Source organism: Calonectris borealis, chromosome 23, assembly GCF_964195595.1.
Source record: "Calonectris borealis chromosome 23, bCalBor7.hap1.2, whole genome shotgun sequence".
Classification (NCBI taxonomy): domain Eukaryota; kingdom Metazoa; phylum Chordata; class Aves; order Procellariiformes; family Procellariidae; genus Calonectris; species Calonectris borealis.
In genome coordinates, this window is record NC_134334.1 from 2,477,751 (window position 1) to 2,500,933 (window position 23,183).

Sequence of the window (23,183 nt, forward strand, 5' to 3'; positions counted from 1 at the left end):
TACCATCTCAATGAAGATGCTAGCACATATTGCCTCAAAACCTGTGCTTTTCTAAAATCAATTGTAGTTCTACTTTTTTATAATTATTTATAGATGCTAGTAAATTTTGTATATTTTGTAAAAAGAATGCAATTCTTGCAGCAACACTTCCAGAGGTATTATTGAACATTAAAGAAAGTGAAAATTTTAATTTGGCCCCAGATTGCCAATTTAGCAATTGTTATAACCATAACTATATTATACATAATAGATAACTATATATTTTCACAATTCTTCTATTTATGACCATCTAAAATGCCAGTTCTGCAGAATCTTTGCTTAATTGGTGTGCTGCATTCATACAATGCTCCTTTAATTTAAGGAGGCTCTGACTACGTACACCAATCTTGAACCCTGGATTCAAGTCATTACTTTGACTGTAGAAGAAAATGGTAGAAAAGTTTGAAATAAGAATGCAAAAAAAATTGTGTGAATTCTGTTTTTCAGTGTTGGCACATAGATCTCTTAACATTCTTTCTGAATAATGCTTACAATACATTTGTCCGCACTGCTATTTTCAGAGTAGAGCTTTCAAGCTACATTCTTAGCTTCCACAGTTGTTTGAAATGGTCTTACAAAACACTAGGGATTTCCTATGTATGATACAGTAGGAATCTGTTTTTTCCCATTTAACATTAGTAAATTAAACATTACTAGAAAAACAAAGGAAAACATAAGGTAAATAAATCCAGGCTTCCAATACTAAGAGAGTGTGCATGTCACTATCATATGTCTTTTTTGTTCAGTGGGTCACCTAAGAAGTAGTTTCAGGACCTTAAAAGGATCAGCATCCCACTGTTAAGAGGCAAAGAAAAATCTGAGAGCGCTGTATCAGAACAGGGGTACGAAACTTCTTGCATGGATCCCCCTGCAATAGAGGGTATGCTGGGGCAGAATTGAAGGTGACATGGCAAACGGAAGGAAGGATAGCTGTAAATTCCGGGTAGCAGAATCACTCAGAGGCATCTGTGAATGCATTGCATAACTTATAACAGGTGATGTTCCTATTCCTGCTGGAGGGAATCCTTTGGTCAGATCATAAAGGGACAAAGATGCCATAGCAAGAGTTTATTTTTCTCCCCTCAAAAAAAAAAAATCAACAGTGCAGCTTAAAGATATGAACACAGAATCCCAACCAGAATACTTGTATAAGAGTTTACACTGTAATATTAATGACACTCAGAGCTTCCAGATAGGCCATAGACCATTTCACAAATATATTGCCTCTGCAAAAACAAGAGCTTAGCCTTCACTGATAAAGCAAGTCAGACTATGTAATTACTAAGCTTAATAACTTTAATAAGCTTAATAACTTTAAGATCCTTATTAAATCCTTGAAAATTCTGTGTAAAACTTAAATTCAATCCAGTGCAAAACTGTGGTTTTATGTATGGACACAAAAGATGTTTTCAGGGAGAGTGAGGATAAGATTCCAGATTAGGTTACGTAACTCATTCACCACTGAAAATTCTCCTTTTGGTAATGATGCCAATAGGCATCCAATTGATTAAAGAATAAATTGCTAGTTAGTTCAGAATGAAGTTCTAGTTAAATCAATTCTTCCTGCCTTCTCTGAATTGTGGAGATACTTTTTCTATCATAGGAAGTATAATCCACTTACATTCCCCCTGTTATGTTAAGGAATTTATCACCACAGAAGTTTGTACTTAAGCACTGTGGTTAAAATACAAAAAGTTACAAAATTTTCTGACCATTATTTTTGAGCTATACATCTATACAATCTACATCAATACTCATGCTACAGGGCATAAAATTGACCGCTATATGAATCAGAAGGAAGTTAGTTATCTGTATGAGAAACATCGTAGGCTAGGAGCATTTGGAACCATTTTTACCTTCCTCTGAAGCTTCTGGTATTGGCTTTGATAGAGACAGGCTACCAGACTTGATCATTATTCTGATCTGTTATGGCCTACGTGGTATATACAGTTTGGGTTAGCCTTGCTGGCCACTGGAGGTCACCGTTCCTCTAGAGAAATATCAGATAGAAAATCAACATTCAAAACTCCCTCTGGAAGAGACCTAATGACACTAATGGAAAATCGAAAAATCACAATTTGTTTTCATGCAACACATCCTCAGTGATAACAGTATTAAATGACAAAGCGACAAGCCTGTTTTAACATATGGTTTTGTATGGAGACTGAAATTCCTTAAAGTTTTGTTTTCATAGTTTTAATTTAAAAATTAAAGTACATTAATCAGGCTATTAGCCAACCACTACATGCCTTTTGCTGGGAAAGCAGCAGATAAGTCTTCTCTTCTTGTTTCACAATTTTGAAATAGTAAATGCTAGACAGTATTTAGTACCAGTCGTAATTCTTAATTTTTTTTAAACATCGTTTAGTATCTGCTCGTGCAAAAGCAAAGCCCAACTTTCTGTTAATGTTAATTACCATGAAGCTGGCAGGAAGGTGAGATCCATTTTAAAGAAATGGTAGCTCTGCGGTTTGCACTGTGTCTGCATTCTCTTCCACTGATTAAAGCTAAACTGTCTCTATCAGAATATAACTTTTTCTTCTGAGATTTAAACAATTCACCACACTGTTCAGGTTTCCATTCATTTTCTACACTACTACTCCCAGCCATCTACCAGCAATTTCCAGACTACTTCTACTTTTGAGCCAAATACGGCAAACTAAATTACCCTAACAATAAAAAAAATCTCATATGGATACACATCCTCACCCTCCCCCGCCCCCCCCACCTCCCTTTTTTTTTTTTAAATAAATTAGTAAATTTCCAACTCAGACTCAGGTTAAAACTTCCCATTTGGACATCTGTCTCACCAAGTTACACTACTTACTTTGGTTTATAAAAGTACTAATTTTTCTGCAGTGAGAAATCTAGTATTTTTGTGTTGACATATTTAGCCTTCTTTGGTCCCAGTAAGACAGTAAGAGAACTTCACAAATGACAGAATAGTCAGCTCAGAGTACAGGAAATTCAGTAACAAATTCAGAGATCATGAGGGTCATCTGGTATCACTGAGAATTAACAAGTTATGCAGCTATATCATTTGATAGTCTCTTCTGAGATGAGAAAGGAAACGTACATACTATTTCAGTTCAGACCTCCACACTGTTTCAGTAAAACTTTCATTTATGCTTTCTCCTTTTAAAGTATATATCCATGCTGCTACAAACCAAAGAGTGATTAATCTGTCCCAGCATGCTTTTATGTAGATATGTGCTTTATTATTCAGGGTGCCTAGGAAGAAAGTAAACTCTTTAAGGAATCTAGTCCTTTAATCTGTAGGGAGGTAACAGGGATTTTCCTGGATAAATTTCAGAAAAGGCTGAACTCTTGTACTCCCTTATTTAAGCTGTTTTTTTCCCCTACAGATCCAAATTATAGTCCTGCTTCCTTTCAAGAAATAGTAACTGCTTCAGTGTGGCCGAACAAATTTGGAACTTGTGTGAAAGCATTTCCAGAAGAGAACGAGGCAGCAAAGCAGTGGTTTTTCACTGCAGACGTAAGAGAGCTGGTGACAAGAAGATGGAGCAATTTCATTTTCTGCAGAGGATAGAAAACTAGCCTATTTTCCTACCATTACTTAAAAGAGCACTATCACAGGCAAAATCACCCCATTTGTATGATTTTTACAGTTGTGAAAACACATTCAGTAAATGTATACAAGATATACAGCTTGCATAGATTTTAACCACAATTAAATTAAAATAGCTCCAAAACCTTTTGACAAGCCACCTCAATTAGGGATCTTTCTAATTCTCTGTCTCGCTTCATTCCTGGCTTAAATTCCATCCTTACGGTATTCACATGTGGATCACATTCATTATATCCTATTTGCAATTACAATAAATTCAGTAAAATACATTTTTACAGTGATTGATGGTACTTAAACCATCTGGTACTTAAAACCAGTTCAGTGTTTTATTGTCCATTAAACCAAGAGATAGGAGATTAAAATGATGTTGTTTAATTTTAGTAAAAAGACAAAGTTAGTATGGTAACTAAATTTCCCAAAAAAATAATACAGGGCAATAGTAATAACATTTCAAAAGCCCTCAAAGCTATAAGAAAATGTAGTGTTCATGATGAGTAAATTTAAACAATTTTGTTGTAATAAAGTCATGTATGTTTTGTCAGAACTCCTGTAGAAAGAAATGAATGACCATTTTTCTTTATGATGCCTTACCACAGAGTCCATCACGGATCACTGCCCAAGATTGAAGAGTCAACTCTGACCTCTCTGGTTCCCTAGTTAGTGTGGTGGTGGTATGTTTCTGAAGGCTTATAGCATTAAGAGTAAAAACCACTGAAAATAATTAGGAAAGAGAAAAATCCATTTTCATCATAACTGGAATTGCATTTTTAAGATTTGTCTGGAAAGATCTCCATGATCTTTGAACTTGATAAACTGATCCAAAAACTGCTCTCCCCTCCCTCCGCCAGAAGTGCAAGTAAAGATTTTTCTGGTCCAGTCTTCCGAGTCTAGAGGTAACAGTCTTAAGGTAATAGATGATGGTCAATTATTATCCAAGAGCAGCTCTGATGCAAAAAGCTTTGCTCCCTTTTCTAGATTTACTCTTGACCAGAGACTGTTCTTCCTGTGAATTCTCATGGTGTACTTGGTCAACTTTCTCCCTGGCTCCAACTCCTTTGCAGGTCTGGATGGAACACGCTGAAAAGAGGGATCTTCTACACCAAGATCTGCAAATTCTCTTAAAGGTCTTACAGATCCTTCATACTCTTTAGTTGTACCTAACTAACACCGAATAGTATTCAATTTCGAAGACTTTCAGAAGAAGGTTCTCCAGCTACGCTGAGGAATGATTACACCTATCATGCCTGTATGTTATGAAGTTCAACTGCGCTTTGCAGAGGCCTCTGTGTTGCTGCATACCAGTAACAATAACGTACTTAAGCTATCAAGTCCATATGTCATTCACATGCGTTCTCCCCGTAACATGCCAAGTAAAACGGGCAAATTGCACATCTCCCAGAAAATTCTTTCACCAGCATTCGATGTACGATTTTTCTTAATCTTCCTGGTCATTCTTATGGCCTATATAAAAATTATTGTCACTTTCAAGATAAAATTATTCAAAACATGAACAGTAGATTTTTCCCATTTAAAACAGAAGTTTATACAAACTGTATTGGCTCTCAAATTCTTAATTTGATATATTTTACAGGTCAGTTTCATAGGAAAAAAGGGAAGGCTTCTGTGTGTTTCAAAACAACACTAACCACAAAAGCCAAATTTACACGAATAACAAAATCACGTACTCAAAACAGAAATAAGTTACTACAGTAACATTTTCTGTAATAATTAACAAAAGAACTCTACAAGTTCAACTACATTAAATGCTGTTGGAGAGAAATGTCAAAATACCTAAGTAATATACGTTACAAGCCAGGCAACAGACACCAATATAATTAGTGCTCTGCATTTAAAAATAGAAGTCCATAAATAATTCAGCCATTTAAGTTTTCTCTAACTTGGTAGATTACATTTGGGACTAAAAAATTCCCACACAGATGCTTATTGCTGCAATACAAGAGTTAGCACAATATATTTACTTTTCTTCTGAGGAACAACACTTGTGTGCAATTAGAAGAGACTTATTTCTGATACATCATAGATCAAATAAAAATTGCAACTGTAATTTAGCTCTCAAGACTCAGATTTTAGTTTAATGTTCTACAGAGTTGCAGAGGACATATGACTGTCATAAGTAAAAACTTGCAATTTATGAATGTAAGCATACAAGCATGGGGAAGTTATTGATTATATTTAGCAGCAAGGGAAACTTACGCCAGATTAGCTGCAACATATTTATAAAGAGTAAATAACTAACTTGAATTAGCCTTTAACCTGAAAGTTTTACCACTACAGCAGTGGAGACAAAAATCTGTCATGTAGTCAAATTTGTAGTAGGACAGACACCAACATTCTAATTCTAGAATTTATATCCAGTTTAAAAAAAAAGCCAAAGCTACAATCTCCATAATCTAACTTAAAAAAAAAACAAGGTAAGCATAATGTAAGTGAAAAGTAGTTACCACTGACCAAAATGATTATTTATATTACCAACATGGGCAGGAAACCTGGTTTTAGGCCAGGACACCTCATTATGCTCATTATACAAAGTAAACAACAAAAAGGTGATCAATCACAGAAAAATGTTGCATTCCAGGTTTAAGACAAAAGCATCATGAGTACAGATGGAGATAAGAGGAAATCGTGAAACTATAACTGGGCACTGAATCTCAATACATCAACATCCCATCAGTTATCAGGACTTAGAAAGCATCATGAAATGAAAGTTCTAAGGAAGACAAAATTAGCTCCTCCCAAACAAGAATGGCAGCATGAAAGAAACAGCAAAATGAGTATTTAAAAATTGAAGCAGGGTGGTAAGAATGTCATTATGAGTCAGTCGTAGCTATGCATTAACATTTCAACAGCAAGGCATCCAACTAGATGTCAAACATCAGACTGCCTCTTTTATGTTATACTCATTAAAGCATAGAAGCACTCTTAAATAAACCATATAGTGAACTTGCAGTCTTTAACTTGAGAAAATGTGTGAGAAAATATGTTGGTATAGCTCTAGAAAAAACTGCTTCTGTACACAGCTAAGAGTAGCCATGGCTTTGTAGCTCTTTTTTCAGCATATAATGGATAAATACCATAAAAACAGGCACTAGGATAAGAATAGAATTCATGTACTAAAACAACCAAAGAAAGGTTGTCTTGGTACTTCCCTGAATGCTGTTAAGCCATCCTATACGCAGAGTGAGTAATTTAAAACGTTCTTGGCTGTGCCACACACAACTCAGATGACTAACACTAGGAAAAAAAAAGTTTATGGTGTATGTGTTCACTTTACCATTATTTATTTTTCCATTTAACTCAAGCTTCACACAGAAAAAAATTTTAGTCAGCATTGGACTCGTTTCCATGTGTTTCAACTTGAAAAGATTTGGAAAAGCTTTTAAGTCAAAATCTTTTCTACTCATCACCTGCATTTCAAAGAAAATTCTAATAATTAAAAGAGCTGTTCAAATATTTTTTCATTTTCTCCTGAATATATTTCCCAACACTTATTAGAAATTTAGCTTAAAATTTATCTGACATTTTAGATCCTCCTGAACAGCATTGTCCTAGTCATGTCACAAAACAGCAGACAACCACCTAAATCTTCCCATTAGTTTTTTTAAAAATAGGTATTTAATAGCAAGGCTTTCAGCCAAAAAAAATAGGTTAAAAAATAAAATCAAAATTCAAATCAGTATAAATGTTGACCAAGAAGTACCAATTGAATTAAGAGTTTCTTATACAAATAAACAATCCAAAAGACTTCTCTCCCTTTCCCTCTCTCTCAAAAAACTCTGCAAAACAGAACAGAAACCCTGCAGTACATGACGCTCATGCTCTACCACAAACTCAAGCGAGTTGCATTGTAGCACCACTAGGTAGCTAACGTAATGAAAAATAACACTTAGGTTTAAGGGAGAATACAAAACAAGGGATGTCTGACAAAATTAAAGATAGCCTTCGTTATATGAGTAATTTTGTAAACACCAGGTATTTTAAAACACTGGCTCCTTACGTAGTGAACGTCTTCTCTGAAGAGTGTTAACAATGAAGGTCTGAACAGCAGGCTTCAAAGTGAAAATGTAATCATGCAGTTCTCTCTCCTTCTCTGAACCTCTTCCATGTTATTACAGGCACTGCTGCCTGCCTGTTTCTACACTTCCTGTAGACTTCCTAGGACTATGAAAATATTATGTGCATATTTTTTCCACTGTTCAACTAGGTATTAAAAAATGTAATGCTGATAAGGCAATGTTCCTGACTTAATTGTTTTACTGCTCAAGTGTCAATAAACCTAACAATGTCATTTCTGGGATGTTTTCTACGATGAAGACAGAAGTAGGCACAATTACCAAATAACAGAAGCTTTTAAAAAAACTACAATTTAGATAAAATTTTATGACCACAAAACCACTGAAATGCAAGTCATCTACTCCATGTAGTCCATGAACTAAAAACTTCCCTCACACCAGCAGTAATAAAGAAAACATGAAAGTAATAATCAGAGAATCATTTTAAATAGCCACATTGCTTTCAAGCCACATCCTTAAAAAAAAAAAAAGGACCTGATCCTACTCACGCCTTCGCATTACGTAGGTAACGCCCTGTTACCTACCTGAATAATCCTACTGATTTTAAAAATTATATAATTTGTAAATTCAGTCTTTTTTTTTTTTAAATGTACTACAAGTAGATTACAAATGCTTCGTGTATGTGAAGCACCTCATCTTCCATGGTTCTATCTAAACTGGTTTCATGACACTTTACTCAGTCTGTTGGCTGTGTTAATTAACTACTAACCTTCCTGTCAAGGCAGAAAGGTTTCTAATCAACACGAGAAATAAAGTACTGGAATAGCATTATAATAGGCTGTCTTTGCTAGTTCACACTTCCTTTTCCAATGGAGCTTGAAATGTTTACTAATAGGACTATATGAAATGACCACCCAGAATAGTAAGGCACTGAATTCTGACACTGGAAATCTACACAGTCCTTCACACTACAATTGCAGGCACGTTGTGTGTACACTGGGTAAATTTTATAGCAGCAGAACCCACTGCATGAGTTTGCAGAATCTACAAACAGAAACCAAGGAATACATGGTTCCACCAATTCTTTAACATGTTTTTTAAAACGTTCTCTAAAATTCATCATATATTTTAAAAATGATACCCACAAGGTGTAACCATTCTTAGAGTTTAGAAGCAAGCCAGGTTTTTGGTCATGAAATAAAGCTTGTTTCCATTACATTATGTCATCTGGAGAAAGCCAAATATCTTTTACATTTAAGGAATTGAATTTCACTGTTTTTAATGGGGTTGTAACATATACATATGATTAATAAACTAAAAGAATCTATTCTTTTTGAACACATATAAACAGAAGTAATTATTTTTACCAGATCCCAGTCTATGCTGCGGAAAAATGTATGAGACTTGATATCAGAAAATCCTGTCTGCGGCTGACAACCAAGCCTTTCTTTGGGGTCCTGCAGAAAACACAGAAACTCATATTACATACTCTTAAGCCAGTTACAATCCATGTTTGTCAAAAGCCCACATACATGACTCCAGCATTCCCTATTACTACACAAACTGCTGCTAAGATACACATATTATGGCTATAAAGGGACTTTTGTTCTTTTGTTTGTTTCTTTTTATGAAGTTTGTTTGAAATTTCATTTCTAAACGATATTTTACAACTTCTTAAAATAAAAAAGAATCCTAGATTTATTTAGTAATGTATAATTAATATCCTTCTTTTCTCCATTAAAAATAATGGTTCTACAAATTTCAATCAGCTTAATTAAATGAGTAGTAAGAATTACAGAAAAGAGTTTATAAACAAGCCTATAGTTATTTTCTTCCATTAGGTGCAGGCCTTTAAGTCAAGTCTGTGCTATGGAATTCCCTCAGTAAATTGGCAATTAAGAAGTGGCTTTTTTTTTAACATACAGGATACCAAGGTTTTATAGATTTTCGTAGTAGTAAGCAGATTAACTTCTTAACTGTATTCTCTCAACAGGAAGCTCTGACTTCCAGATCTTAGATGCTAAAAATAAGAGAATGTTATTTACCTTGTTTAAAAATCCTTTTAACACATGGGAAGCCTTGACAGAAAGAAACCTTGGAATCCGGATTGGCTTCTCAAGAATAACTGTTACAGGTTTAAAAACAGCAATATTGTTTTTTGTTTTATGACATTGACCATGATTTCAATACAAACACTATATTATTTAAATATGTTACTATTTGGAAAATGGGAAGATACAGTAATTATTTAAAATAATGCAAACAAAAGGAGCTACAGTAATTCAAGGCACTGTTATACTGACATTTCAAGATTTCCTAAAAGAAATGTTAGCTTCATTATCTTTTTCTACTGTTTGTAGTATAAACAGGGAATAAAACTTTTTCAGTGTCCTCAGTATATGGAAAAGTGTGATTTTAAACAGTAATTGATTTAATATTAGGCTCGTCAAGAAGACCATGGCAGATTCTGTTACATAACTACAGTAACTAGTTTAAAGAATGGTTCTGCATATTAGGGAGTAGGCAACTTCACAATTCACCAAACTGTTACAGTTTCTATTGTAATAAATACGGCAAGTATTACTACTTTTGTTTAGAAAAATTCATACATCGCTATTCTTGAAGGATAAAACTGTAAAAAAAGTTATATTAAAAGTTACATTAATTTCATCAGAAGTAAAAAAAAAAATTAAAAGTTATCTTGAGCAAAACTACAGGTTGATATGTTTCTTTCAGGAAAGATCCTTCTGTCCTCTCGTGTAGCACTGTGGACTGCCTTCTAACAAGATACCATTCCATACAATTTCTCTCTGTTATTTCTGAACTGTGGACATTTTAAAAAAATATTTTATTGTCTGAAGAAGGCTTCCTAATTCCAGACCATTTTATCCAAATTCAACAAAATAAATTCCTGGGATGAAGAACAGGAAATATTGGGGCCCTTTATCTACTGTTGATCTACAGGCAGCTATGGGATAACAACGGAAAAGGAAAATTTAACTGTCGTACTGGAAGTGCGAATTTTCATTATTTCTCCCCCAAGGAAGGAAAAAAAAAATATCAAAATGACTATACCTTGGAAGAGGTAATCTTCAGTGTTCATGTCTGGATTGTCAGTAATAATATCAAATGGAGACCTTCCTGCCATCATTTCAAACATCAACACACCAAGAGCCCACCAGTCCACACTGAACCCTGTAAATATTCAGAGCAGACTTTCACCCAAGACTCCTTGAATTTAGGTGTCATCTCTCATATAAATGAAGATTAATGGCCTGGTTCTACAGAGAAATGTCCTACTTTCACTGAAGCCACAGACATCATGACTTACACTATCACTGGGTGAGACTAGAGATTTTTCTGAATTGGGATTACAAAAGTTATCTGTATAGGAGTTTGCAGGTGTCTTCCAGACAGCAATGCTTCAATGAAATTTAAGCTGAAAATTTTCAGATTTTTTTTTTTTTTAAAAGCAGTTGAACATTATAGTATCTTATACGTATGACAGATTCAACCTATTGATCAGATCAGTTCACAAATAACACCACCGGTTAAAAAGACTATTATACTTTTGCTTCTGTGTGAGCAGTAACTTTTTGTTATAGCATTCTATAGCCTTGTCTGGAGGACAATAGTAGCTGTGATGTCAAGTTCTGCAAGGAGTGGACTTGGTTTTGCTACAGCAATTTAATAGTTATTTTTCAGGGACAATATGATTTAAAAGAAGCTGAAATGAGTGATTGCAAGAGAAAAACAAAATTAACCTTATTTCAGAAAAGATTAAACTGTACAATACACATTCCATTTTCTCAAAATATAATGGCACAAAAATGTGGAAATCTAAAAGTAATTCTATTTGAACCAACCTACAACTAAATCTTTGCTTTGTGATTTATTACAACTACAAATTGTTTAGTCACAGCTTACCATATTCTTCTCCTCTGAGGATCTCTGGTGCAATATAATTTGGTGTCCCACAGAAAGTGCTTGTAGTGTCACCAGGGCCCAAACCTTCCTACATGCATAAATCATTTCATAAATTAAAAGCTGACCTCCTTTTCTGGGAATTTCCCTTAATTAGACTTATAAAGCCCAGTTACTTACGGAGTCTATAAAGACCTTCCTTTCAAAAAAGGCAATGCTAGAGCAAAATAAATACTCATAGTGCTCAAAGCTGGCTTATGACTTTACAGCTTATCTTCAGCAAATTAATAGATTAAAACTGAATCACAACCCATTTGTAACAACATTTTGCTTACTATTTACAGACACATTTAAAAAAATTTCAGATCAAAAACGATTTGGAAGTCCTTTTCAAATAGATGTGGGGCAAAAACCTTCTATTTTTAGGAATGAAGGAAATCAAACTTTTACATAGCTGCTGCATTCCAAGTGAAGCCCCACAACCTCTGCACTTTGATAGTGGTCAAATCAATAGCCCTAAGGGGATAGCAGAATTCTTGTCGGATTACACCACTTCAGTCACGTCTGGCATTCCAACTTTACATACAAGTTTTAAATTTAGTATTTTCTATACTCGTATTTTCTATTGACATTTTCTTCCTTTCCTCTGCATCACGTTAAGTACATGCTACACTTTACCAGGTGCTTTGAAAGCAATGCTCTCTAAATTGCCTCTCAGTGCCAAAGACTGCAGCCTAAGAACTGAGACACTACAGAGCCCCTGTTGGTTCATAACCTGTAGAGTCCAGCCACGGAGAATGATGAATGCAATTCATATTCACAGGAGCACAGTTCCTAAGAGATGGAAAAGACCCTTTTAAAAATATACTTGTCTTAAAGATAAGTTTTTTAACTTGGGTCACGTAGGAAGCTTAAATAGATAAAAGAAATGAACTTTGCCAACAGGCCAAACTTCTTGAAATACACAAAGGAAAGAATTTCACATGTGGTTCTATTCATTTTTCAGAATAAGGTTCCTACTCCACAACCAAATTCCGGGCTCAGTAACACTGAGAAGGATAACTTAAGAGAAGGATAACTTTTGTCAGTTCTCTCTTAGTATCACTGGATGCAGTATTTGACTTAAAGGCATAACCGGAGACATACACTACTGAATGACAAAGTGACAAAAGAAAGCTAAGAAAAATCCTACCTTGCACATGCCATAGTCTGTTAATTTGATATGACCCTCTGCATCTAAAAGAACATTGTCTAGTTTTAAATCTCTGTAGATTATGCCTCTTTCATGTAGGAAGTTTAGAGCAATACAAATTTCAGCAGCATAAAATCTGAAATTAAAAAGGAGAAAATTCATATTAGCATTAAGATTGTACAAAAGCTAGTGCAATTAAAAAAATCTTCTTAAAACATTACTTTACAGTCAGCTTTTCTCTATCAACGGTATACCAAAGAGAAGCTACGTTTATTCATAAGGACACTGATCTCATATATTGTAAAACCATTCCTTAAATTAAATATGGGAAATTATTTTTTTCTACTAATTAAGAAAATATTTATTCTTTATCCTACAGAATTTTTTCTGAAAATTCCAAGTATGACATAGATCTGTATTTTCAGCTTATTAAGAGTTACAGTGAGACTTTATGTAGTGCAAAGCCACACAAAACAGTTTTTCACCTTCTCCTACCAACACTATATTAATTCAACTTAAGACCAAAATAAGTAGAATTGTTACATCTTCTACCAATAGATCAAAGAAGCATTACCTAAATTTGAAGCAATAAACAAAAGTAAATAGGAATAATTGTTACTACTTATCAAATGCTTGTTTTCTTTAAAAAAATACATATCCTTCAAAAAAACAAAATTAACATTTCTTCCCAGGGCAGAACATTCTAAACTTAAGAATCAACCTTTCGTTCTTTCTTTGCTATTCATATTCTTTTATGGAATAAAGTTTGGAAAGCATTTCATACAACATTAAACAACTACAACACAAAAAAAACACTATAACTGTGTTAGTAAAATACCTTGCATGTTCTTCAGGAAGTTTTCTTTGCCGTTGCATATGAAACATAAGATCTCCCCCATTTACATACTCTATGACAAGAAACAATCTGAAAGCATACAATACAATTAATGGATTCCAAGGAAACTCTCAAGAAGAAAAACTATTCTTATCCTTTCAATTTGAGCCATTTTCACTTCCACTCTAGAATTAGACTTCTAGATTTCTTATTGTTACAGAAACTATTTAAGAGGAAAAAAGAGAGTACTTATTTGATCCATATTATGTAGGATCACATCCTTTATTTAAATGCCAGACTAAATGTAAAGGAGAGGGAGGTGCATACAACAAGCTACTATCTGGTGTGAAACCTGCAGAACTATTTAAACAGTACAGAAGACAACAGCATTTGCCTAATATAACGAGGTACTTGCTCGGCGATAGATGTAAAAAAAAAACCCTAAGCATATGATATATAAACTTCTTTAAAAATTACCTAGAAATAACAGCAAAATCATGGAAGTATGCTAGATGACGACACATGGCAAAAATGAAAGTTTATCCAAAAAAGGTAAAATTGTGATTAATTTGAAAAAGACATAATAATGACAACAACATAGTTACATGACTATCTCAAAGATGTTGACTCTTTCGACTTTTATGGAACAAAATTCCACAGTATAAAATTTGCCCAGTGAATGCACTGCTTTGAATAACAACATCTGATTGACTGAAAAAAAATAAATGTGCCTGAAACAGTGCTGATTATTTAAAATAAAGGTTTCAAGATTAAAAAAATACTTTAAAAGATGCATCAATTTAAATTCAAACCTTTCTTATTAAATCTGACACAGATTTACTCTGATGTAATAATTATTAAATTGGTACTCTGCTTGACTAAATATTGTTCTTTTTTAATAGCCAAGCTGCAGCATTAAATCTGAAGAGCTTTGTAGATGAAATGTAGTTTATATACACCCAAGTCAACAAGGTTTCTGCATGGGCAAAGTCTGAAAATTCTCATTTGTATTTTTGATATACTTTTGCCAATAAAAGGTCACCATCTTTTAAAAATTACTTAATCATTAACAATAATTAATGAGGATCTGGCAATATTACAGAGATCAACATGTTTTATAGGATTTGTGATATTAATTAAATTTGTAACTATGAAGCTTGCTCTTTGTGCTGGTTCAGTTCCTGAAAAGATCAAACAGATCTATTGAAAGCAAGATGACATAAGACTCACTTAGAGGAATGTGACCCAAATGTACTTTCAAAAAAAGTAAGTTTTATCTGAATAGCATATGACACAATTATTTTTTTTCCAATTAAAGTTACATGATCTAGCATACTACTAATATACACATACAAAATTATTTCTATTAAATCCTATGATCATCACTAAACTCTTCCTGATACACTGTTAAGAAACATACTGTCATTCCTAGAAGAAAAAAAAAAATATTCTGTTTTATTTGTATAGATAGACTGAGACTAAAGAATTTGAGGACTAAGAGACTCAATTCACATATGTCCATTATTTATCAGAGATTAAAACTAAATTTGGTGAGTTAGCAGGCCAGATAATGAAATCCCACTCTCCTTTGACTTTGCCAAGACCTTTATCTGTAGAAAAACGTGAATTGAAAGAAAGTGTAATGGACCCACTTCTGTTACTCCACATAGCATATTCACTAAATGGAAGATCTGGGCACAGAAAGGCTGCAGCGTCAAGACTTATTAGTTCCTCTGTGGAGCAAGTATTTGAAACAGTCTTCTTAAAACAAACAAGAGAAAAGTCAGTAGCGGAAAGAAATATAGGTGGAATCAGCCATATAAAGACTTCTATTACAGTTTGCAGGAAAGGTTTCATCTTGGGAAAATATGATCCAGGCAATGCTGCCAAGGTCAGAGACCTACAGGACAGAAAGATGCTGAGTGAGAGTTCCTTGTGAAGGTTGCGGCTGTCCCAGAAGGCAGTATTTCTTTATACACCTAATTTTCCATGAGCTGAAAACTCCTTTCCATGTATTTGCACACTGGAAAACATTCCATTTGGAAAACATGTGCTCCAGTCTCTCTGACCATTCTAAGTGGTAACAATTAAGGAAGATTTTTTTTTTTCCTTTGAAAAGGATTCTGCATTTGAAACACTTAAAGTGTTCAAAATTTAAAAGGTAAACCAGGAAAAATTATTGGACGCTACTCAGCTTGCAAGTCTTTCAGTGGCCTCCCCACAAGAATATAAAGACTAAACTAAAATTAAATTAACAATAAATAAAATAGATAACAATGCCATGAGTATTTTATTACAGCATTCCTGGTATTTTTTTTGCTTCCAACTTTCCTATCCTATTTAGGAGCTTCCAATGCTTTATCACCATTCAGAACCTGCAATGTAAAGTTGCTCGTGTCAAGTCATGTTCAAGCACGGAAGTGTGTGAATACTGGTAGACCTTGCTATTTTAGAAGGATTTACTCAAACACCAATGGCTTTGCAGGATGGAGGTTTCAGATTGTTGTTGCCATCCTTGGAAGACACTTATCTGGCAATTCTGGACAAGCCCAAGGCATGTATTTTATTACAATAATAAACCAAGCATCACTACTATCTGAAACAATGTAAACAGCTACACTTACCATCAATTAGCATCTTTTTTAAGTAGACATTTCTTTTATCTTAAAAATTTATTTAAAATTACATTGAAGAGAAAGAACATGTTCCTTTGAAACTTTTCCCCCGCTATTAGTCCACTTATACACAAACTGTTCTCATATTACAATTTGTTTTCTTTGGGCCAGTTAACACAATCTGATGTCGATAAATTTATTCACATGAAATCAGTTTCGTGCTTCTCTTTGTTCCTGTAGTGAAGTCATAATTGTGTTTTTATAACATTACAGCTATAACCAAATTGTGAATTCATGACTGTCCTGGTTTCGGCTGGGATAGGGTTAAATTTCTTCCTAGTGCTGTGTTTTGGATTTAGTACGAGGAGAATGTTGATAACACACTGATGTTTTCAGTTGTTGCTAAGTGCCCTCCTAGTCCAAGGACAGCTCCCGTGCCTACTGACTGAGCCAGGTACACAAGATGGGAGGGAACATAATCAGGACAGCCAGCCCAGCTGGCCAATGGGGTATTCCATACCATGTGACGTCATGCTCAGTATATGAAGGGTAGGCGTGATCCAGGAAGTACCGATCGCTACTTGGTTATCGGTCAGCGCGGGTGGTGAGCAATTGCATTGTGCATCACTCATTTTGTATATTTTATCATTATCATTATTATTTTCCCTTTTTTTTCCTGTTCTATTAAACTGTCTTTATCTCAACCCACGAGTTTTTCTCACTCTTACCCTTCCGATTCTCTCCCCGTCCCGCTGGGGGTGGGGGGAGTGAGTGAGCAGCTGCGTGGTATTTGGCTGCCTGCCAGGTTAAACCACGACAATGACATTATGGCTATATCTATGGCAAATGGCTGAAGTTATAAACTAAAAACTATAGTTTCACTGCAAGAAGCAGCTAGGCTGGAAAAAACAGGACTCCTAAAAAAACGAACAGGAATACAGAAAGCTTTCACTACATTCAGCATATTTTTTTTTCCCTATTTCTGCTCCTCAACTATGTCAGTGTAACTACCCAAGTGGCATGCAAAGGATCCTTCTATTGCTGACTTCAGCCTTTTTCTTGTTTCCAATATTTATAAGAAACCTCATTCTCAATACTTCGCCCTGCCTGACCACTTGAATTTTTATATTAGATGTTCAATACTACTTAGTATTTGGTGAGAAAGTGTTTGAGAATGTTGGTTTAACTTAAGGGCCTTTCACAACAGTTTGTCAGTTGTCTAAAGATTTTTTTTTTTTCTGTCTGCAAGAGACATTTCTTTTGGTCAAATTCTTAGTCAGTCACCTTTGGAGATCATTCCTTCTCCCTGCTCCAAAATACTCCCTAGTCCATATACCTTCAGAACGCTCTTCATACAGCTTCTTTACTTTTTATTTTAGCTATGTTCTCCCTGCTAGGAAAATGCTATTTCCTATGACCATAACCATTAAGGGGTTGAAAGTTCGGGGACTGAAGAAATGGTACAGCGCATGCCTTCGTATTTTAAAAATTGGTAATACACATTGTAATGAACAAGTGATTATTCTTAAGGATAAATGACTAGATAATCCATGAAAACTTCTTAAAACTGTTTGCACTCTACACCGCATGCGATTCAAGTAAGCCGGATAGAATGACTTTTATCTTCTGATTATGATACATATGGCACTAGGCATTATAAAAGTGTAACAGTAAACAGGTGCCTGTGAAAACAAGAAAACACCCCAACAAACCACAAGCCTCCCACACATCCAAATTCCCCATACATAAGCATGACATACATAAGCATGGGCATAAAAGTTCTCCTTGATTTTCTTCATATTCCAATTGCGAAATAAGCAGCAAATAATCCACTTTGGATTGTGCACACAAGGACAAAAACCTAGTATTTCAAAGTAGCTCGGAGTTTATTAAGCCCTTTTTCAAATGAAATCACATACTTCATCAATATGTGCTAAGGGCTCATAAGCCTCATATAGGTAAAAAATACTTCGTAGAGATATAGGTTTTTAAGTTATTATTAAAAAGTACTATTACTGAGCAGCCCAACTCTTATGCTATTTTGGAACAGAGAACTACAGTTCAGCCCTCTGAGAACTGATTCAGCCCTCCTTAGTAGGATCAAGTATTATAAACTATCTCTTCAAAGCTCTGTTTTCCCTGACTACCATCCTCCTACTCCTGCAGCCACACGGCCTGTGCTCAGGAAGACAGTGCACAGTTCCTCCTCGTTCTCATTAATCTTTTATCTTCTCCCTTCAAATCTGGACCTGGAAAACCCTGCCTTTTTCTCCACACCACACTGGCTAAGCTACCTCGCTAGAACTGGCTTTGTTGTAATAGTGAATCCCTGACAATACTAACGCTTCCTTCCAAAAATTACTGACTGTGTGATGGCAGTGGATATGTTTGCTTTATGAGAAGCAGTTAGTACAATGATCAAGATTTTCAAAACAAAATAATTTCAGATCTTTCTTACCGACTTGTTGTTTGAAAGCATGAATGTAAACCAACTAGGAATGGGTTACTGGATGCCTGTTCAAACACATGTTTCTCTGTCTGTACCCAATCAATATCCTGAAATAGAGTAATTGAACAATCAGAACTCCTGCTGGAGAACCACTGTGGGTATTCCCAGAAAAGCAATTGTGAACATCTATGCTCCCTTACATATACCGTCATTGTTACATATGTTCTTCAGAAAGACAAACCCCCCTAAAATCTAGAGGAAGTTACAAAACTTTTTTATTAAATTATATATTCAGAAGTTTCTTAACCATTTAGAAAGGTCTGCACAAAATTTAAGCCATTTAAAAATATCATACATCTGCAATATTTGATACACTGCTCATACTGCTTCATAGAAATAAATTCAATTATCTCAGATAAATGTTCCTAAGGCTGCTTAAGCAACTCATGCCAGTAAGAGAAGCAATGAGAATCTCCAGTTTTTAAAAGGTTCAAATAAGCTGTACTTCATTTTCTCATCTGAAACTCGAAATTAATTCAATGAAACCACCAAAACCTAATTAGTTTGTCCAACCAAAATAATTCTTAAAAGTATCACAGACTACCTTTAATACTTGAACAGGGAGAAGTCCTGAATACCCAGTGCAATACCATATAATAAAAACCTACCAAAATTTGAATGATACTAGTATAGTACTGCAAAATTCAGATCCATAATAACAAAGCATTTAATCATTTTTCATATAACCATTGAAAATTTAAACCTTACAGACAACTGGTTTTAGCAGTAGATATTCACTCTTCATGCAACACACCGATCATGTTCCACCCTGCAAACACTCAGTACCCTGCCAACAAACTAGAAATACAATTGTTCTAAAAATTCTCCATTTCCAACAGATACTTTCAGCTTTCCAACTGATCTGGAGACAACAAAGACAGATACTGAGAAACCAGGCCTTCCTGTCAAGGATAGTTAGTGAAACTGAAATCTCAAAGGAAATCAAGAAATGTCACCATCAAATCAAATAAATCTGTTAGGTTTTGTGTTCAGACGCTCCTGAAGATATAACACCTTGGAAGGGTAAACCTGGGTCCAAACATGAGCCAAAAATCCGATTTTGAATAAAACAATAAACATGTCCACTTCTTTTTATTTTTACTGAATGACCTTCTCTTTAAGAGTCTTTAAACGAACCCCTTTGTTATTGCACCTGTGTGCTAGTACATAGCATTATATTAGTGCACTACTGTTAACAAGATTAAGCTTAGAAAAATTTAATAGCAGAAGTCCAGGTATTTGATTTGCTTCAATCTCATTTAGAAAAGAATCTTTACTTCTCTCCAATATCAACCCTTACCTGGAAAGCACTAGCTGATTTAAACATACTGATACTTGCTATGTAATTAATTTTCTTTCTCCATGAAACACTTACTAGGTGAAATTTCCATTACTTGCAGTATCTCATGCATTCACAGAATTCAGTGAATTTCCTATCAATTCCCAGAATTTCATTATACAGTCTATCTTACAGAAAAGAAAAAACAATTAGCTCAATCTTCTATGTAATTATCTATGAGAGCCACTATTCAAGGAAGACTTTTCTCATCTACCTCTGATTCTCAAGAACAACTGCATAACTCATTAAATAATACTTTCCTTTAGCTTCTACCTTCTTGGAAAAACACATTAAAAAGGTAACAGTAAATAAACCACACAACAGTCTAATCTTCGGTCATTAAAAAAACCATCAAATAAATGAGCAAGCCAAAGTATTTCAGAAGAACTTTCCTAACCCTAGCCTCTGGAATAATGACAAAAATGGCAGCCAGAGAAATTGATTGAAACTACCAACAGAACATCCTACTTTCAAGAAATCCAGTCTTGCTAACAGCATAGAATTAATATAACATCATCAGCTTAAAAATTGCATTCTATTTGAAAAATTCACTTTCTATTGTAAGAACAGCTATATAACAAATTCCCTATGAGGTGAATGACTATCCATCTCTTTTATTTTATTTTATTAGAGTTTGGGATTCCACCCACAAGGATGACACAGTACTTCTTTACTCTTCAAATATTTAATGGTGTTATACTTTATGTACCCTGCATGAGCGTGTCACACTGCAGCATTCCAATAAAGCTGGTAGCCTGACAACACTTCTTACCATTCTGTCAGGTCTCTCAGCTGTTTTATCAGGGCCGTGGTCTGACCACATGCATTCCAGTTACCCCGTCCCCTGTTCCATTACTTAACACGGCAGGTTCCAGTCTAACAGCACTGTAGGTGGTTCAAATCTGCCTTCCTTGCTTGCTGTGATTGGTTCATCACATTTACGAAAAAAATAGAATGGATATAAAATCCATACCTTTCAAGAAGTGTGAATATTATAGGAAAAAGATGAAGGGTTGCGTTGCTTTGGTTTTTTTTTTTCTTTTTCTCCCTGTCTCCCCTCTCCCCCAAACTTGTGCATTTGAGATCCTGTATTAAAAAAATTTCAACAGGATTTTGAAAATAATCGAGAAATGCAGCACTGATTTCTGTGGCAGACAATTTTTTTTTACATGCCAGTTAAACCACAGTGACCTCAAACGGTAGTAGCATAATTTTTTTAAACCATGGAAAAAAAAAATACTGCAGAGTACTGTGTCACTTGCACATAATCTCTATAATGGTGACTGTAAGAACAAAGTTTCAGCTCCTATTCTGAAATACAGACAATACTTTGCGGCTACATTCATTTGCCTTGGAAAACATCTTTGTTTTCTTTCAAAAGTGCCCAAGTTCCACCCTATTTATCTCATCACTTACAGATTAGTGCATCCAGATTGGAATATTTGTCATGTGCATTCTACTAAGACTGTTGTTAATTGTTATTCAAATAAGGGAGATTTCTCTCAAATTTAACCTTGGTGCTTCATGCAGACAGTTGAAGACGAATTCAAAAGTCAGTAAAACTTCTATTACAGAAATGTTGTTTAAAATATTAGCTGCTTTCTTAGTTGAATGTTTTTTGTTAAAGCATACTAAGTTTTTACAGTATGTAACAGAATGCAATTAACACAGACTTTTACCTCATCATCATGGACCAATTCTTTTTTCACTACTTTCATAGCATAAATTTGATCATTCTTTTTTAACCGAACTAAAAGAACTTTGGCATAACTTCCACGTCCAATAACTCTGATTAAATCAAAGTCCTGTAGTCCAAGCCCCTGAGAAATCTTAATTCCATCCATTCCATCAATGACTGGTTTGATATCCTGTATAAAAAGAAAGAGATGCTAGAAACAGAAGACATTTTCATAACAAGTAACTGTTAAAGCAAAGAGGTCTTTAACCACTGGACAGAATTTGCTGAGTTTGCTCGCCATTGTCACTGGCACACAGATCTGAATGGCTGATTATAACACTTTTGTTTAGAAACGTTTGCTTGGTATTGGTTTTGCTCTTACTAAAAGTTACTATGTTTTTCAAGGCAGAATCATTTAAATATTCTCTACTGGAAAACAGAAGGCAATGCCTTGAGAAATTAGGTTTTATTCAAATTCTTGAACCACAGGCTATGGAGAATTATCCTTTGCCGTAAGTGAAGAGCATCCTTCATATTCTGACAGATATTATAGTACAATCTAAAAATAGGACAGCTAAGGAAACAATGATTTGCTAATGAATATACTTGTCTTGGTTTCAGTTTAGGCAACAACTGTCTGTATCAAGTTCACTACAGTTTTAATGAAAATGAAGATTTCTAATAGGTGCCTGGCAACATACAGAAGCAGAACATATATATGCCAATTTCTCAAACGTGAGAATTTTCAGGAGATATTCCACTATGAAGAATGTTATTTTAAAAATCATTATTTAAAAAAAAATAAAATTTATTTTAACCGTTTGCTGGAATTAGATGTGAACATGTGAGACTGAAGATCAAGCAGCTGAACTAGACAAATGCTGCATGTACTTTGACATTTCATGTTTTACCAATATATACAATGCTTTGACATACTTCTGTGGCCTATTTTTATCTGACCTTATACTACTGTACTTGTAGACAGATCAGCATTCTGCTGAACTATGGGAAGTATTTATATAAAGAATCTTGATCTAGGATTGACTGCTATTAGAAGAGATTGCTCTGAGCTTAAAGATTCTAGTCAAAGCAGCTCCCAGAATGCCACTTCCTCTCTATAGGATACCTTAAATTATTTTACTAAAACTCAAAAGCTAGGTGGGAAAATCAGAGCAGCATAATTCAGGATAGTTGAGCAAACAGCACCTATCAAAATTTAAACACAAACAGTATCTACCTGAGTACTAACCATAGCAGAAGTCAGCAATTCTAGATAGCAATTAAAATTCTCTGATATGTTTTAAATTTATACCCTTCCATCTCTGAATTTGAGATAAAATCTAAAGACGTGACCGAAAATAAGGCAGTCACTTACCCAAGAGCAGAAACTACTCAAGTGTGAAATAATGGTAGTGACAAGTATTGTAATAGA

At 34.6% G+C, this 23,183-nt stretch overlaps 1 protein-coding gene across 5 annotated transcripts in view; it reads right to left on the bottom strand.

Moving 5' to 3' along the window:
* Window positions 1-23,183, bottom strand: part of PRKCZ (protein kinase C zeta) — a 74,090-nt gene that overhangs the window by 9,189 nt on the left and 41,718 nt on the right. For 4 of the 5 annotated variants that reach the window (XM_075172231.1, XM_075172229.1, XM_075172230.1 and 1 more), the window contains 8 exons: window positions 21,753-21,941; window positions 18,684-18,781; window positions 13,614-13,700; window positions 12,776-12,911; window positions 11,587-11,674; window positions 10,735-10,854; window positions 9,705-9,784; window positions 9,027-9,116 (listed from right to left, as the gene is read on the bottom strand). In XM_075172231.1, the coding sequence (XP_075028332.1) occupies window positions 9,027-9,116; window positions 9,705-9,784; window positions 10,735-10,854; window positions 11,587-11,674; window positions 12,776-12,911; window positions 13,614-13,700; window positions 18,684-18,781; window positions 21,753-21,941 (888 nt within the window). The remainder of the gene's footprint in view (window positions 1-9,026; window positions 9,117-9,704; window positions 9,785-10,734; window positions 10,855-11,586; window positions 11,675-12,775; window positions 12,912-13,613; window positions 13,701-18,683; window positions 18,782-21,752; window positions 21,942-23,183) is intronic. The other variant, XM_075172232.1, reaches the window with a different exon arrangement.